This window comes from Antechinus flavipes, chromosome 4, assembly GCF_016432865.1.
Source record: "Antechinus flavipes isolate AdamAnt ecotype Samford, QLD, Australia chromosome 4, AdamAnt_v2, whole genome shotgun sequence".
NCBI lineage: Eukaryota > Metazoa > Chordata > Mammalia > Dasyuromorphia > Dasyuridae > Antechinus > Antechinus flavipes.
In genome coordinates this window covers 238,335,884-238,354,886 of record NC_067401.1, presented here as the reverse complement: position 1 = coordinate 238,354,886, position 19,003 = coordinate 238,335,884, and the positions used below count along the sequence as shown (strand labels likewise).

At 33.6% G+C, this 19,003-nt stretch overlaps 2 protein-coding genes across 3 annotated transcripts in view; one reads left to right on the top strand and one right to left on the bottom strand.

Moving 5' to 3' along the window:
* Positions 1–4,248, top strand: part of B3GAT2 (beta-1,3-glucuronyltransferase 2) — a 93,591-nt gene extending 89,343 nt beyond the window's left edge. Inside the window, exons 3-4 of the mRNA XM_051997222.1 lie at positions 3,062–3,210; positions 3,294–4,248. Coding sequence (XP_051853182.1) covers positions 3,062–3,210; positions 3,294–3,380 — 236 coding nt within the window. The 3' untranslated portion in view covers positions 3,381–4,248. The remainder of the gene's footprint in view (positions 1–3,061; positions 3,211–3,293) is intronic.
* Positions 3,882–19,003, bottom strand: part of SMAP1 (small ArfGAP 1) — a 194,825-nt gene continuing 179,703 nt past the window's right edge. For both annotated transcript variants that reach the window (XM_051997220.1, XM_051997221.1), the window contains 4 exons: positions 14,638–14,768; positions 9,772–9,940; positions 8,522–8,850; positions 3,882–4,848 (listed from right to left, as the gene is read on the bottom strand). In XM_051997220.1, coding sequence (XP_051853180.1) covers positions 4,714–4,848; positions 8,522–8,850; positions 9,772–9,940; positions 14,638–14,768 — 764 coding nt within the window. In that variant the 3' untranslated portion in view covers positions 3,882–4,713. The remainder of the gene's footprint in view (positions 4,849–8,521; positions 8,851–9,771; positions 9,941–14,637; positions 14,769–19,003) is intronic.

Below are 19,003 nucleotides of genomic sequence, written 5' to 3'. Positions count from 1 at the left end.
TAAAACAAATCAAAAAATTAGTTTCCTTATCTGCAAAATGAGAATAATAATAGCACTTCACAGGCTCATGGACTCTGCTACACAAAATTTTAAAACTATATAAATGATCTATTACTATTATTTTTACTGTGGTCTAAAAATTCATTAATTTATAAATTTACAAAAATGAAAAAATCATCTAGTCCTTGCCTTCAAGCTGTTTAGAATCTAATTGTGATACAAATAATAAAGTTTATTACAGAAGAATTTAGAAAACTACCTAGTCCTGTTGGGTAAGCCATCTGCTTTAGGTTCTCCATTTCTTAAAGTGACTAATACTTGGTCTTTCGTTTGGAAAAGGGGAGAGAAAATATTTAATAGGACGGGAAGGTGGATTTTATGAGTCTCTGATGTAATCATAATAGAAAAGTAAGAACACTAGCAAGAAATACTTCTATTTATAGACATGTTCTTTCTTGTAAGATAAAATCTTAATTGGTTCTCAACTAACTAAAATCTTAATTACTCAGAAATTCTTCCCATCCATTCTTTCCCTGTACTTGACTTTTAGGAAGAGAGAGATTAATCACAGCAAAACAAGTTAGTTTCGGAACTTTTTTTTTTTTTTTTAAATACACTGACATTTCCAACTTATGGCCATCTCAGTTCTGAGTGGTGTGATTGTGGATATGCAACTAACCATTCTCAGCTTCAGTTTTCACATTAGTAAAACAGGGATGATGTCTGCACCATTTCACAGGCTTTGTGAGTGTACTTTAACTCAATTTTAAATTGTCATTACTATTCTCCGTACACTGTTGAACAGAATTGGTGTTTACTACGATGGCCTTAAACTTCAGAGGAAGGTTTAGGTAAACTACACTGAGTCTCCAAGAGTAGAAACTTCCTGGTGACACCTCAGTCAACAAGAAGTTAGTTGGTACTCCTCTACCAACCTTTGCCACAACAGTGAAATTTTTATTCCTTTTTTTCAGAGGTATGACAGCGACTCTGGATGGAAGGATCATCACTATCAAAACTATCTAGAATTTGGGGTACTGGTTTGCTCCCCATGTTGTAGTCCACACCATATTTGAGAGGTAGAATAGACTGACTTGCTTATTCTAGACTTCCTTAAGGAAATGACATCTATCAAACATATTCAGTTTTGTTTATCCTAAGGCTTCAGTAGGATTCTCTTTACTCTTTTATTGTGTGTTCCCTAAGCAATTGATTATTTCATTCACTTGTATAACATTTATGATACAGATGTTGCTTTAGAAGTGTCTTCAAGTTTTTTATTCACAAGTTTTTGTCTCTTCCAAATAAACTGAAATATTGAGGCATTCTGAAGCAAAGAGGATAGTTCAAGTAACTATGAATAATTACTTGAACATCATTATGCCTGTTGACATCATAACTATTCTTTTTCCTTTTAAGGGTTTTCAAATATATAAACCATACACTTCTCCTGATTCCTTCATTTTGCAGATGAGAAAACTGAGACATAGAGAATTTAAGTGGGTCACATCAGAACAAGTAACAACTCTGGTACATTACTTTAGTTGCTACTGTCCACTTTCCACAAATGGGGGAGATACGGTCACTAAAAAGAAAGAGGCCTGGCAGTAGGGTCGTTATAGTAGAATATTTTCATTATATGTTATCTCATATTCCATCTTCTACAGTTCTGAGTGCATTTTTACATGCTAACTGTGTGGATAGACTCTTGTCAGTGTTGATACTTTTCCCCAAAAGTAGATCAAAAAGTTCAAGATACTCAAGTGTTTTAGATCACAGGAATGTGATCCATTTTGTTAAATAGAGTTTTAACTCAGCAAATGCCTTCCCCTGTCCCCTTTTAACTTCATGTTGAACCAGATAGTAAAAAGAGAGAAGGGAAACATAGAATTTCTAACGGTGCTGATTAATTTCTAATTGTTAAAGTACTTAGTAAGATGCATTATAAAGCACTTGAATCAATGGGCCTTAAGAATGTTCCATTTTTATTTGAATTTTATTTGAACTGATTCATTTGGATTGGAGATAGCATGGCATGGTAAGTATTAATGGATTCTTCTTTGAGAACTCTGGTTTTCATTATATAATTGTTCTACTATGTGATAAATTACAGTTTGTTATTCAGAAATAAGGAGAACAACTTAATCTTGATGATTCCTTTCAATTCTGAAATTCTTTGATCAGAAACAAGTATTATTTTGTATGATCTTTCCATATTCCATTTAACTTTTCTCAAAGTTCTGACTAGTTGGATGGAAACTTATATGAACATAAACTTTTACTATTTTAATAGTTTATTTTTTTCTTTTAGCACAGTAGAAGTTCTTTGGTTCTTAACTAAAAATGATAACTACTAATTTTGATGCAGAGTACACAATGAAATCACAGATCATAGCTAGAATTTCAGGTTTTAGCCTAATGAATTCACTAGTTGTCCTAATGAGGCTGGGCATACAAATCATGAATTCAGACAGAAAGAAAACTTAAGCAGACACCAGAAATGACTCTGCCCAAGACTATACCACTATTAAAGTGCTAGGCGTAGGAGTTGAACCTAGATCTGCCTGACTTTATCCCCTATACCACAGTATCTCTCAGGTAATATATCTAGCCAGTTTTTCCAAAGGAGAGATGCCTTTTACTTGTTCTGGAAGCTGAGGTCATAGTGAAACTTTTCAGGCCACTATTGGTTTTTATTTATATGCAGAGGGTTTTGGAAACCCAGAATGGATTTGGATGAATTCCTATTTGTATTCTGAACTTTAAGAGATGGATCAAGAAAGAGTTCTTAAAATGAAGTAGAACTATGAAAATTCTGTGTGTGTTCTCTATGAAATAGATGCAGTTTCCAAAATGAGAGGGAGATAAGATATAGGATTACATTCTAGATGAATCTGTGAGTTAGCCATAAAAAGACAGGCACTAAGTTCACAGAAAAGAAGCTAGAAACTGGGTCCTAGATTTAGCAGTGGTAAGCAATTGATTTTTTTTTTAAACCAAGTTGGATGGGTAAAAATCTAAGCACTCAGTTTACTTTAAAATCTTTTTACTTTTCACAAAGGATTTGCTGTGAGTCTTCAAGTGATTTTGTCCAATCCAAAAGCTGTATTTAAGCGCCGTGGGTCCCAGCCAGGGATGCAAGAATCTGATTTTCTAAAACAGATAACAACAGTTGAAGAACTGGAACCAAAAGCAAACAACTGCACCAAGGTATTTATTCATTTTACCAGTGTTGCTTAACTTTACAATTATTAGGTATCCTACCTTAAACTAATATTTTTCTTTTTCCTTAGGTTTTGGTATGGCACACTCGAACAGAAAAGGTGAATTTAGCTAATGAGCCAAAGTACCACCTGGATACTGTTAAAATTGAAGTCTAACCTGAAGAGGCAAACAGGGCTTGCATAACCATGAAGGACAGCTGGCTGGGGGAAAGGACGCCTTCTGAAGCTTAGGCTGAAAAAGCAATCAGGTATTGCTCATTATTCTACAGTGCAACAGCCCTGATTTTCATCTCATGGACATTTGTATAAACAAATCAGATGGTATAAAAAATGGATGTTTTGTCTCCCCTTGGTTTGCATGTTTCTCCCTCCCCATTTCTGTTACAATCAATCACCTGAAAGATCCATAGATCATCAAAAGAAAATGATGCTGCAAGAGAACTACTTGCTTTTTATGTTCTTTTTTTCCCTTGCTTCTCTCTTCTTGCTCCTCCTCCCCCCAGCATCTTAATTGGTGAAATTGAACAAGTTTTTAGGAACAAATGAGTGATATTTTATCAAGTAAAATGTTCCTGATCTCTCAGTACTAAGATCTTACTCACTGTAAGATCAGGGCCAAAATATAGCTAAGGAAATAAAACCCACAGGAAAAGTGGATGGATTCATCTGTTTAATATAGGGAAATAACATTTTATCAATACTAGGCACCATAAAATGTAAACACAATTACTGTCATAAACCTGGATATACCTTCAAGGATTAAAAGTACTATTTTGTAGATACCCTGTATGCATCTAGTGCAAGGAGTGCTCTGCAGCGTAGCACTGTGTACATAAGAAATAATCCCAATTGTGGGAGACTCAGAGAAAAGACTTGGGATTTCTTTATTCTTTGAACAGATTAAATTTTGTGGTAACATCCAGGTTTATCTTCCTTTCACTAACCATGTTCCCTGTTAAGCACACCATAACAACATCACAGTGAAATGAATGATGAAATAAAAGAATTTTGATACATTAGAAAACAGTGTTCAGTGATACATTTACATTCTATTTATATGATTAAACATCTTTTCATATAGTACCTTTCTACAGGATTACTGGCTAATTTGGGGGCGAGGGTTTATTCTGTTAGAGGTATTACTAACATGATAACTACTTCCCTTATATGCGAACAGTAGACCTATAATCTTATTGAGAATAAAACTGATTATGTAAATTGACTAAGCAGCTTCTCCAAGAATATGGTTTATGAAATCATGTGTAGTATGAAAAAAAGCTGCCAATGACGTCAGTATGGATTCTCAACCTGCTTTTTACCACATCAAATTTAATCAATAGAGATCAACACGGTCAATTAATTCTTAATATGAACAACTTGGGGGACAGAGGAGGGAAGAAATCTGTACATGAATAAAGAGGGGAACGAGATGCATTTATCAAGGAATGTCAGGTGGTGATGATTCTAGATGAAACTCCTATTGTAGTTTTCATTTCCACAGCTGTGTGCTGAGAGTCTGACCCGATGAATTTCCAGACCATCCTGCTGTTGTATTGGGGGGTTGGCCAAAACCCACAGCACTGCTAGCACTGGTGATGTTCATTCCAGCCATTTGCTGATTCATCTGTGAAACACAGAAATAGTCTGGTAATTAAGGAGAAAGGAAATATCAAGGACATTATTCCTTGGCAATTTGAGTACTATATTGTTATAAAAGGGGTTATGCTTTCCCCCCACCAAATACATTTGAGTGTAACCTAGAATAAATTTTAAGGATAATGTGTGTAATTTTTCCTTTCAAAAGCATAATCATCTCACAGAGGCAACCAATATGTAAACCAATGAAAAAGTTTAAGAAGAATGACATGTAAAGAACATGTACTAAGGTGGGTCTGAGTGGTTTTCGTTGCCAATAAGACACTGAAAAGTTTTGACTTATGAAAAATAAAGTCTATTTAGAAGCAAAATGGAGAAGGAAACACGTGTTTTAATTTATTCATACCATATAGTCTTTAAAGGAATTTTAGACTAGCTACAAAGAGCAGTCACCAAAAAGATTAATTAAAAACCAAGACTTCTCTAGCATGAGAGTCTCTATAAAATCAAATCTAAAGAAATGGTCTACAGGGCCAGAAAAGAATGGCTTAGGTTGCTGCTTTGGGGAAGGGGGGAGGGGGGGGGGGGAGGAGAACATTAGCAGTCTGTCTCACCCACTTGCTAGTAAATATGCAAATACCAACATGTATCAACTTTTTACATCAATGTGACATGAACGCTTTTTACTTAAACAAACCAAAACAAACTTAAGAAGGATGTGTTCCTCTCTAATAGTACCCAAGCTGATTTGCCTACAATGAGGTCTATGATCTTGGTTCTTTTTGGGTATTTTGTGCTTAGGGGCTGCTCATCTTGAACTTTGGGATCCAATTTCTGATCATAAACAATGTTAACATTTTAAAAATTGCAACCCACAGGAATGTAGCCATAAAAACTGCACATAACATGATAGCAATGTATTCACTGGGAAGTTTTTAAATTTCAGAGATGAAATAAAGGTTAAAATACTTCAGAAATTCAAACATTCTAAAAGTCAGATGCTCCTAAATTATACCTATTATACTAATATTGTATGGCACAGGTTATAAGTTTCTTTCTAAAATTTCTATCTTTAACAGTTTAGTGATTTTTTTTTTTAAGGACTAAAATAGGATTATCTGCACATATCCTGCCAAAACAAAGACTTGATCATTAAAAATATGGTCCTGAATTGCTTACCATTGTCCAAATGAAAAAGAAAGTCAAGTAAATGTTAGGCAAATCTAAAAATCTATCATATTATTTTATGGTATATGTGACCCTTGAAGATTAAGACAAATTTTGTCCAAATTGGAGGCTGTGTATGTGTGTGCATAGCAGGTAGATCCATTACTTCCCACATTGCTTCAAATATGGTTAAAAGCAGTAAAGATTCCTCCAAACCTCATGCCTAATGGCACTAGTCACCAGAGGGGTATCTCTGCCATCTGTCATTAGCATAGAATGGTGTGTGCATGAAAACAAAAGCTTAGCAACTGAGAAGAGATTTATTGTGATCCTAGTTTGAAGCCTGAATTTTTATACAGAAAACTTCAAGTCAGTCTTAGATACTTGGCTGAATTATATCCTGAAGCATCTCTCAAAACTGACAAATAATAATGCTAGGTCATATCCTATATAATAGGTCAAACAGTTAATGAGAGCAAATTTCCCTCTTCTTTAGTGAAGGGAAAGATGTTACAAACTGTTTATATGCACCTTCTAATAAAAAAATATTTCAAGCACCTCACCCTCTCAGGATAGATGGCACATAGAGCAGCTCAGACTTGAGAAAGATAAGCAGCATTACTAAAATAACTTACCTTGTTCTGAGTCAAGAGAAAGACACTCATTTGGTCAAAAATGCAGCATCTGATCACCAGTGAAGAGACTATGTACCCTAATTAATACATTCATTGTGTCTGATTGTAGATTTTTTTGAGATTCCTTAAAGATAATTTTTTTTTAAGAATATGTGTAAGACGTAAATCTAAGTTAGCAAAAATTATATCATAAAATCTTCTAACAAGTAAATTTGAGTTTGTGTTCTGTTTCTAATATTTAGGAAATCTTTTAAGATTAATATTCACCAAGCATATTTAGAATGATAATAAAATATTAAAAAAAATAATGAAAGTGCAACCTTCTGGGTCTTACTGCTTTTACACCTTTTTTCCTCTCTGGCTAGAATTGGAAGCTCTCACATGCATTTTTAGAGAAGGGCTCCAAAAGAGATTCTGGCAACTATAGACAGGTGAGTCTCCTGTCAAAAACCCAGCAAGGTTGCTGTAACTGCTGTAACTGATCAACAGAGTTGAAGATCACAAAATGCATAAACTTTGGGGGTAGGCTAAAAACCCTGGACCCAAATTTTGAAGGCTTTAACAAGTCTTCTAAAAAGGTTTCACACCAAAAATAGTTGCAAAGAAAGAAAAAATAAGGCAGCAAGCTACCAAGGAATTGAGACGTGTTCTGTCATCAAAAGAGAGCTAGTTGCAAGGCAATAAATAGGATCCTCTTTAGAATAGAACAATATTCGCAATAAATATTATTTCCCCAGAAACTGGTATTGAAATCAGGTTTATGTAACATTTTTTACAAATTATCTTGAAAGGAGAATAAATACGCCATATCACCTTTAAAGTTTGCAGATGACACTAAAATTTAACAGGTAGAAAAATCTCATATGATTACCTGAAATACAAAGTGACGAATGCATTTAAGGGAAAAAAAACCTATCTTGGATGGATGAGAACTTTAAATAATTAATTATGGCCTAGGAAAAAGGAGTTGTCATAGACAGCATTTCTGTTGTAGCTATTGGCTCAATATGCTGCTGAGACAAATAAAAACCCCAAACCCCAATTCTAGGCAATAGCAAAAAGTACATTAGAAAAAGAAAATATGCTGAAATTGACTTATAGAACATTTAGAAATGGACAGAGGAGAGAAATAATTGTTTTAATATAATTAAAAGGAAATGCTACTTGAGATAGTTTTGAAATTAGTTATCCAGTGTGGTGAAATAAGTGGAAAATACCATTTTGTGAATGATCTCATTTACGCATTTTTTTTTTCCTTTAGGTTGATAACAACCCATACAGAATACTAACCTAACCTAATACGACTTTTCACATTTGTGATCTGACTATTATGTTTCCCTCTACTATCTATATTTTAAAATATTTTAAAAATTAATTGGAGAAAAAAAGCTGAAGTTTGTTAAAACTTTTATTGTACAGTAACAAAAATCAAGAAAAATGGTTTCTTTGTATAAGAACTACAAATTCTACTCCTGAACACTTTAATAGATTCATATTAAACACATATATATCAAGTGTGTGTGTATGTAGTTCAGGCACTATGCTAGACATGGACAATAGATACTGCCTATTGTAAACTTGTATCACAGTATTGGAACAGAAACAAGTGTCAATATAAAGTAATTATTAAATAAAAATTTAAAAAAAAAATAAAATTAAAAAAAATAAAAATTCTAGACTCATCAACAGATTACTGAATTCATCCTGACAACATGTTAATATCCCAAAAAGGTTTCGAAACTTGCTTGCTTTGTGAGCATTCAAATATTAAAATATTTCTCATAATTAAATAGCATCTCTTTGATAATAGTGCATTTAACGAAAAATTAAACTCAAATAACATGAATAAATGTGCTCTCTTTGGTTTGGAAAAAAGCTGGAAAGCATTAAGTCTCATACCTGAGAGAGGTTCCATGGGGGCTGCTGAGTCTGCTGGACACCAAACTTGTTTTGTGCTGCTCCTATTTGTCCTCCCATTCCTCCTTGGGACCCGACTACATTTTGAGGAAGTGGCATCACACCAGATTGTGCATTTCCCACAAACCCATTGGGCATTGCCATGCCAACCATCATGCTTGCATTTTGTCCCATGACGGGTACAGCTTGTCCCATCATATTTCCCATGATTCCAGTGGCTGCGGGCACAGGTACTCCCATAGATGGAAAGCCTTGAAACTGAGTTGGTGCTTGTGAGGTAAATGGCATAGTTGAAGGACCCATAAACATACCTACATTATATGGAAAGAGGGAGAGAAGAAATCTAAACACTCTGCTTCTACAGACAACTACAGTCATCCTTCTATTATCCTTTTGTGGACTATGTACATCTATTTACTTTGTTCACCTCAACAGGGAAAACTGTAATACCAGTCTAGTTTGATTTTACTAGTCATCCCAGCACACTTCTGAGGAGACCATCTCCCTACCAAATTATGCAAACTGAATTAACATTGCCATATAATTCATTCAACAATCCCCAAATGATTTGGGTTTATCTGCTAGTTAAGGTTATTCATAACACTGTTCTTCAATTGTACAAATAAATGAGAGTTAATTATAGTTTGGCTTTGATGGATAGCTTCTAGAGTCAGGTTTCCCAGTACAATTTCCACTTAAATAAGGAATAGGTTCCGTTGTTTTAGAGGAAATTGCCTGAAATACACTCGAGCTGTGTATACAGCAAAATTTACAAAATACAATTCTAGTTTCATTACAATTATTTTGAAATGTTCAAACAATCTTGGAACATATATGAAATTCAACTTGTCTTTTTTTTTACATGCAGAGATTATTTTATCTTGTACATATCATAACCTTCATGCAAATCAGATTTATCAATTCAAGATAATTCATTTTCTAGGAGCCTGTGAAACTGTATTAGGTAATATGTGAACAGCTTGTTAATTCTAAATGAATAAAATTTTTGAATCCTATACTTGCCCTTTAATTTAATGCTGTTTTCATTTCAGTTTCTTAGCTGTGCAAATTGCAAGAGTAAACGCATCCATCTCATATCTAAATAATAGAGGACATATACAATTGATATTACACTGATGAATTTCTAAGCACTTATATCTAAAACCTGCATTAAGTACAAAGTGCATATGTGGAATTGAAGCCTTTGGAAAATAACTTTGAAAATTAACAACCTGGAGTACTTGGTTGCTGAATGGTCCCTGTCCCATACAGGGATAGGATGGAATCTTTGGAGAGTTGCTTCTTTGCCGATTCTTCTGATTTTGTAGTTGGCTCAGTAAACAGATCCAAATCTGCAGAACCGGCAGTTAAAGTGGCAGCTACTGGTACTGTGGGGGGCCCCTGAAAACACAAATATCAAAATAGGGAGCTGAAAAAACTTAAGGGCACTTTTACAAATTAAACCACAGCTCATTGTGGTTTAATGGTGGCTCAAAGCCATACATAAACAAATTATTTAATTACTTAGACGAAACTCATGCAAAATAAATAAATAAATAAGCTCATGCAAGGGTTTCTTAATTACAGGAATGTTGTCAGGATATCTTTTCTATAATCCAGTCTCTAGTGTGTGTCCACTAAACAAACTGCACAGTAGTGTTAGAAATGGTTACGTCTGTGCCAGAAAAGGGCCACGTTTTAGACAAGGGAATCAGGTACATGGAGTTTCCCATTCCTCCTGCTTCCCCTTCTTAACTGCTACTTTTAAGATATGCAAACCCTTGGTTTAAAGGAGTTCTCAAAAATTGTATTGAACCATGAGCAAGTAGCCCATTTTCTTCACAATCAATTATCATAAATCAAAATTTAGGTTTACCTTTTGCCACCATATTATATGTAAAAGAGGGCTTGCCAACCCCCCACCTCATCCCCGCCGCCAGCCTTGGACATCACACAGGGCATGGCTCAGGTAATTTGAATGTCGCCTTGTAAGAGTGAACAAGATGGCCCTGGGAAGAAGGGGATCTCACCCAAAGAAACAATGTGGCAGTTCCCAGGGAAGGCATGCTGGACCTTAGAGGGGAATACTCTGAATATCCTTAGGAAAGGAATACATACATCATATCTACATGTAGCTTCCTGTAGAGAATCATGTATCTACTATGGGCTAGAATGTGATTACATATGAAGTAGTAACTAGAAACAAGCACCAAGATGATAAAAGCACATGTAGTCTTTTTAGTAAACAGAGTCTCACACCATCCTGTTCCACTGGGGAGTTGGGGCCATGACCCCCTAACAATTATATTAGTCAAAAAATGTTTCCTATTTATTCAGAAACTATGATAAGACTCCTAACTATTCTCTCTATATTTTATACTACTTTTATGAGAAAGACAAATGGTAAGTCAATATGATACAAATTCAGTCCATATAATATAAGGTAGTCCATGAAGGCAAGAATGATTTTATTATTGTTATTGTTACATCATTGTCACTATGTACATAATTGAATAACTATGCTTAATAAATATTTATTCAACTAAATTGAACAACTTCAGGTTATACCCTGGGGTTACTCATCTCCACATCTATATAATGCCAGAAATAAATGATACAAACTGAAAAAGATGCACAGCACAATCTTGCATTATTGAAGAATCAATTACATTTGGTATGCTCTTGACTATTAAGACAGGAGAATGAATGTAATTTAGAGTTTTAAAAAATTCTAAATGAATAGATACAATGATTAATTTTACTTACAAAAATAACTAATGCCCCAAAAATAATGGTTAGTCAAGGTTTTAATTAATTGAAAAACATTTTGTTTTGAAAACTGCTAAAAGAAACTTTATAAAACTGTAAAGTACATCAACATTATGATTCTAATTTGTAGTCCCCTACCACTTTAAAATATTTAGTCCTTTCTTTAATTGGCAACATTTTTAAAAGAACATTTTGTATATGACTTTAACAATATAAGAAGTAGTCAACCCGTGTAAAAGAATCACAAAATGATAATATGATGCTGAGTAAATCATCTCATCTTTTAATACAACAGAGGCTAACTCTTAAATTGCATTTTTGTAATGGTAAAGGGAATTTAGTGGGAGTTCCTTAACATGAATGAAATTATGCGTCTAGGCCAAAAAAATTTTCTAGTATCCCAGTTATAGAAAGGAAGGGAAGGAGGGAAGGAAAATACACATTAACTCAGTCACCAAAGTCTTACTGATGTTTCATTGTGGTGTAGAAGTGACTGAATCTTACAGGCTACACCTGAGTGACACAAGTTCCAGAGGAAAAGGCCAGTGAGTATAGTGCCAAAAAGAGACAACTGCCTAGAGAAACTAATGATCACTGGGTCATAACTCTTAAGGGAAATTTTCTAAATTATGAAATAGTTCTGATTTCCACTGGTGGAACGAGATCCACAGCAACAAAAATATAGACTGCTGAAGTTTTTAAAAGCAAGATAAAAATCTTTGACATGCTCTGAAAATATTATCTCTTCCATAAATGTCAAATTTTCTGGAATTTTTTTTTCTCCCAACACAATGAATGACCTGAAACCTCACCATTATTCAATCCATTAAAAGGTATCAAATGCCTACAACGTGCCAGGTCCTGTGCAGAGCACAGGGAACATAAATTCAATGAACGCAGGGCAGGTATGTACTCTAGAAATACATTCAACCCCCTTCACCTTGTAGCTATACTTTCTTTCAAAGAAACCTTACAAATAATACTGTATGAATTTCTGGGTTCTTGTGGGGAAAAAATATTAAAGTTAACTGTAAATTATAATTTTTGTGGCAAGAGAATTGAAGAGAAATGTTTATAAATGAATCTCAATAATTACAAGGATAAAACATTTGAACTGACCAGTCTCAAATGTTTCAGTGCCATCATGAATTTCATTAAAAAGGCACTATTTAAAAACATATCTTAATGAGTTATACTTTGAATCTATGTTTGACTGCTGTTTAATCAAGATTATTAAATCTTGAAAATTGATGAAATATTTACTCAGAATTTTATATTGTGCTGGCACTTCCCAAGTCAACATAAGTACAAACTACATATACTTCAGGTTGAAAAGCAATTTGTAACAAAAAAATAAAAGCAGGTCAATTAAAAGTATTTTATGTCCAGTATGTTTAAGGATCATTAGGAAGACTATATTAAAGATGTTCTCTAAAGAAAAGCATTCCCCCAAAGGAATTATACCCAGAGCCCCCTTCCACAAATTTCAGTCTTGATGGTTTAATTATTGGTTTAGATGTGCAGATACTGCACATGGCTCCTTGGAAATTAGTACAGATGAAGTATATCTTAGAAATATTGTAAAGCAAGCTGAGTACCCCAAAGAAATTCAAAGAAGCCTGGCAAATACAACTGCTTCACCAGAATACCAGAGCAAACAAATTACTTTTCATGTTCAGATTATTATACCAAATCTTTCTTTGGAAAGCCATAATACTAGAGTGCTATCAATTTTTTATTGTCTCATGCACACTCATCTCTGCCCAATACATACAAATCAAAAGGTAAATGATTTAACAGTCATCAATTAAACTATATATGCAAAGTTTTTAAAGGAACATAGACATAAAACCAAAAAAGTACCATTCCACAAAACAGATTCTTCCAAAGCAAAGGCTGACAACAAAGAGTTTTAAAGGTTATTTCAGATAAATTTCTTTTCAAACAATAGTATCTCTGCTTCTAATGAGAATGATTTATTTTCTGATGATGCAATATAAAACCGAAATGGTTTTTTTTATTAAGCTTTCTTTCCAAATAAATCAGATATCTGGCACAAAATTTCATCTCCTATTCAAAAAAAAAAAAAAAAAAAAAAAAAACCACTGGTGGTCATGTGGTACAGTGAAAAGAAGATTAGGAATCACCTAGGTTAAAATCCTGTTTCTGCCATTTATCTGTGTGATCTTAAGCAAGTCATTTAATCTCTGTGGGACTCTGTTTTCCTGTTTCATAAAATGAGATAATTGGACTATGTGGTCTTTAACATCTGTCTCTTCCAGCTTGAAATCTATGTTCTAAGAATAAACACACATTTTAGTGAAAATATTTTGTTGCCTATTTTGGAGGAAATAAAGAGTTTAAACTGAAATTCAAAATGTCTCAGTGTTTTTCTTGATTGCAGAACAGAACTTTAAAATGTGTATATTTTTCCTTTAAAAATCCCATTAAAGTGATTTTAAAATCCTGCATTACCAAAAACAGATTAGACATAGGTATTAAAAAATTAGCAAGGTTAATATAATAGAAATGAAAGTTATTCTGCAGGTTGGAATGATTTTCTCTTAAAGAATCTATCCTTGTAATTGGGCAGGGCTGGAGAGGAGGGCTTGGACCACTGGAATTGCTTTCTTATTAAATGAGGCAGAAAAAGCACAGCCTGCTACTCCCCTGCAGGGGGAATTCCAATAAAATTGCCCCAGCTCTCCTATATTTCCATGGTCCTTTTGAAAGCAGAGGGTAATCTCTGTTCTATAGAGTATTCGTATCCTTTTACAATCTCTAATATTAGATAAATTTTACATTAATATTCATTTTGTTCAAATGCTGGGCATGAATCAGCAGACTGGGCTGGATCATAAAACAACCAAAAGATCAAATATATCCACCACCTTTTTAGTAACAAAAGAGGGGGTAGAGAGGTTCTACAGACAAGGAGATGGAAGAAGAGATGGAGATAATTTTCTCAAAGAGGTGATTGGCCTTTTTCTTTTTTTGTATGTTTGTCTTTTGTGTGCATGAATCTGTTTATAATTGTTAAATTCATAATTTTTAAATGATTTTTTAATTTTAAAAAATGGGATGACACTTAGACTAACACCAGATACATCTTAAGTAAAGCCTATGATCTATGTAAGAGAAACTTCAGTCTTTAGCTATTACAAACCCACATTACAAGTGCCTATAGGCACTTATTTATCTCAGTCAATCTCAAAGTATTTGAATTCTTTAACTCTCTACTCTATATCTGCACTTCAGCTTATTGGTTTTCAGAATTATGGAGGAAAAAACAAGCAATAATAATTCAAAACTACATCTCTAAAACATACCTGGGCTGGGGGTATGACTGTTGCTGGTAAAGGATTAGAGATCATTGGGCCAAAGATATCCAGGTCATCATTCAGGGTAGTGGTGATAGTAGTAGTACTGCCATTTGTCACAGGTGCTTCAGGAGGGCCATCTTTAAAAAAAAAAAAAGTACATTTTTTTTAAGTTAAAAAATCTTTAAAATTAAAAATGAGATTTATTTTGTCTTTAAAAATAGTCTCTAAAAAAACCTAAACACTTGAAAGTTCTAAGTATTAAATCACCTAGGTCCCAATTTGTATGTTCTCCCATAACTAATAAAACTAAATAGATTTTAAAACAAAAACAACATAATTTTTCCTCTGTAAAATTGAAAATTCTGAGAGATAACACTTTATTTTGTTTTTAAGCACAGCTACTTCTGATGAGTCAAGTACTGTTAAAGAAGAAAATCTCTAATCAGGGACTACTTTTCAGGGTACTTAACCACTACACTACTGAGCTTCAAATTTTGTGATTTCAAATTTCCTGAATCACTTCTCAATCTGCCCATCTCTTCTAAAACTGTCCTATTCCAGGTATTATATCTCCCCTGAAATCATAGTAGAATGGTAAACTAGGGGACTGAAGAGGCAGGCAAGATTCAGCAATAGAGGAAGGTCGCAGCATAGAGAACTGGGCTGATTTTACCACTATACAAAACAGCTGTTGGGAGGCCTTTAGAGTTCCAATTTCCACCATCTCCTTAGAACTCTCTCACAGTACCCAGATTGAGATGACTGTATTAAACTAATACAGATTCTGTTTTTCCAAGTATAAATGAAATCTGGCATTCTTTTATTTCCCATTCATTTCAAACATTTGCAATTCACAATAGCCCTTCACTATTACAAGTGAATGAGGCTTTACAATAAAATAATTTAAATATACAATTTGCAAAATATAGCATGTTAAACCCAAATTAACTTAATTGGAAAGATTACCCATCTGCACTCATTTCCACATCATTTTTCTATACTACCACATTGTCAAAATCATAATTTTACCAAAAAAATTAATATATATAGTTACCATATATATATCAAGAGTTATGGGCTATTGAGAGGTGAAGCAATCAAAGAAAATTTCTCTGGAATTATTACTAATTTCAGAAGTTATACACCATGCAGGATTTAACTGAGAATGAGAATGGAGTCTTTCAATTAACAATTAAAAGAATCAGAATATAAGACTTTTACAAGAGATGAATGCAAACTTGTTTTTAAACTAGTATCTAGAAAATATATCAAAAGTCAAAATGAAACACCTAATTTTTGTCATCATTGAATCCCTCAAATGACAATAATGATCTTGAACTAAAATTTTATTAATACATATTTTATGTAATAATGGCTAGCATTTATATAGTGCTTTAAGGCTTGCAAAAATGTTTTACATACATTATCTCATTTGACCCCCACAATACCTGTTACAATCTATTTTACAAATGGGGAAACTGAGGCAAAGATCAGTTTAAATATTACTAAGTGTCAAAAAGCCTGAATCCAACTCTCATTTATGCAATGGTGAGAGACTTTAAGCCACAAAGCCTTCAGTTATAATCTTCCCTCAGCCATTTACTAGTTGTGTGGCCCAGGATAGGCCACTTAACCACTGTGAGCCTTAGTTTACTTAAAAGATTGTTATGACGATCAAATGAGATAGCATAAAGTAAGGATCTTTTGCAAGCCTTAAAGTGCTATTTTGAGATTAAAAAATGAACTATGTGGAGAAATCTACATAGCTATTCACAAACAGTTTATTAAATTCATATTTGGTAATAAAGAATTTCAATAATTCAAAATGTTTAATCTATCTTTGATAAATTATCACTACTTAAACTTCAATTTGACTTTTACAAACAGTGTAACTATCAGTATATTTTAAAGAGTAGACTCTCTTCTGTTTCAGAATATGACTTAATGCATATCAAACTGATTCATAATATCATGTCCATTACCTTGCAGCACATCTGTTAGTAATTTAATCCTGCCTACAACTTGACATCCCTTACAAATGGTAAAGTATAAAAAGAATGAGCCAGACTTTTTGAATTCTATTCCTACTTCTTATCCTTAATTATATGATCCTAAACTAGTGATGATTCCTATTTGCATGACAGATTCCCAATTTCTATGCTATTTAGCTTGATATTTGTTTATAATATCATGAATGTTTGTCAGAGAGGAAAATCATCAAAAACCAAAAAATCAGAATACGCAATGTAGTCTTTCATCCATGTATAGACTATATGACAGTAAAGCCAGGATAGGCAGAAGGGTGCTCAAAGCATTTGTTCAAACTTTCATATGGTTCATATTGTACCCTCAAACAGTACTGTGTAGAGACAAGAGCAGTGCATGGGATTCAGAATCCTTAGATTTTTGCTCCTCAATTTGCTACTAACTACATGTTTATAACTTAGATAAGTTACGTAAGCATTCTGTGCTTCAGTTTTTTCATCTGTAAAGTTCAATTAATTAAGCATCTACTAAGCTACAAAATTGTGCTAGGTGGTCAGAATACAATGAGAAGCACTTGGCCATGCTGTAATCATGCTAACTTATTTTTTAATTTATTTCAAAGATCAAATAAAAGAATGCATTTGAAAACCTTGCTCAATGTTCAAACTCTCTACACGCAGGATAATAATGCAGAATTAAAGAAGGAATTTGAGGGTGATGGGTGCTACTTCTTGTAATAATAAATAGAATATACTTTAAAATCTTATCTCAAAAATCTTCAAATCTTATTTTATCTCACAACAAAGAGTAAGGAGATAACAAAGAAAATACAGCATCTTGTATCTTTCTAACTCTGTATATGTAAATATTGGAGGAAGTTAAGGATGACAGCGAATCAAAATAAAGAAATGGGCAGTCAGGAAAAGAAGGAGCAATACTTGGTTTACCATTCAGATCTTGCCCAGGAACACTGACAAATTATGCATCTAACAAAGAAGCCATGGAAGCTTGCAGATAAGCAAGAGTTGAATCTACAACAGGAGCTGATGTTTTACTTACACTACATATAGCATGCTTATAAGGATTCTTGAAAAACCCATTCATGACAGAGAATGGATCAGGGATCATCAAGGTCTCAAATCCTAATAGGATACTTCTAAGATTTATTTTGTGATTCTTCCTTGACAATCCATTAGACAGACAAAGAAATGCTCATCAGCACATTCACAAGAGTGAAATACTTGCTACTGTATTAAAGTTAAACTTGATTTTTTTTTTTTAAACAGTCATTTGAGGACCTGTATGTGCCAAAATGTTTGTGGCAGCCCTGTTTGTAGTGGCTAGAAGCTGGAAAATGAATGGATGCCCATCAATTGGAGAATGATTGAGTAAATTGTGGTATATGAATGTTATGGACTATTATTATTCTGTAAGAAATGACCAGCAGGATGAATACAGGGAGGACTGGCAAGACTTACATGAACTGATGCTAAGTGAAATGAGCAGAACCAGATCATTATATACCTCAACAACAATACTGTATGAGGATGTATTCTGATAGAAGTGGATCTCTTCGATAAAGAGATCTAATTCAGTTTCAATTGATCAAGGATGGACAGAAGCAGTTACACCCAAAGAAAGAACACTGGGAAATGAATATAAACTGCTTGCATTTTTGTTTTTCTTCCCGGGTTATTTATACCTTCTGAATCCAATTCTCCCTGTGCAACAAGAAAACTGTTCGGTTCTGCACACATATCTTGTATTTTAGGATATACTGTAACCTATTTAACATGTATAGGACTGCTTGCCATCTGGGGGAGGGGGTGGAGGGAGGGAGGGGAAAAATCGGAACAGAAGTGAGTGCGAGGGATAATGTTGTAAAAAATTACCCTGGCATGGGTTCTGTCAATAAAAAGTTATTTAAAAATTAAAAAAAATAAATAAAACAGTCACTTGATATTTCAAAATATGATTTTTTTTTTAAAAAGAGAGAGATGACCTTAATGTTCATTAAAACATTCTTTGAATTCTACTTAAAAAAAAACATAAAAATTAAGGTGGTCTTTTCAACAGTGAGGTGATTCAGGCCAGTTTCAATGGTCTTGTGATAGAGAGAACCATCTGTACCCAGAGAAAGAACAGTGGGAACTGAATGTAGACCATAACACAGTATTTTCACCTTTTTTTATTGCTTGCATTTGTTTTCTTTTTCATTTTTTTCCTTTTTGATCTGATTTTTCTTGTGCAGCACGATAATTGTGGAAATATGTATAGAAGAATTGTACATTTTTAAAATATATTAGATTATTTGCCATCTTAGGGAAGGAGTGGGGGGAAGGAAGGGGAAAAAAAAAAGACAAGATTTTGTAAGGGTAAATGTTGA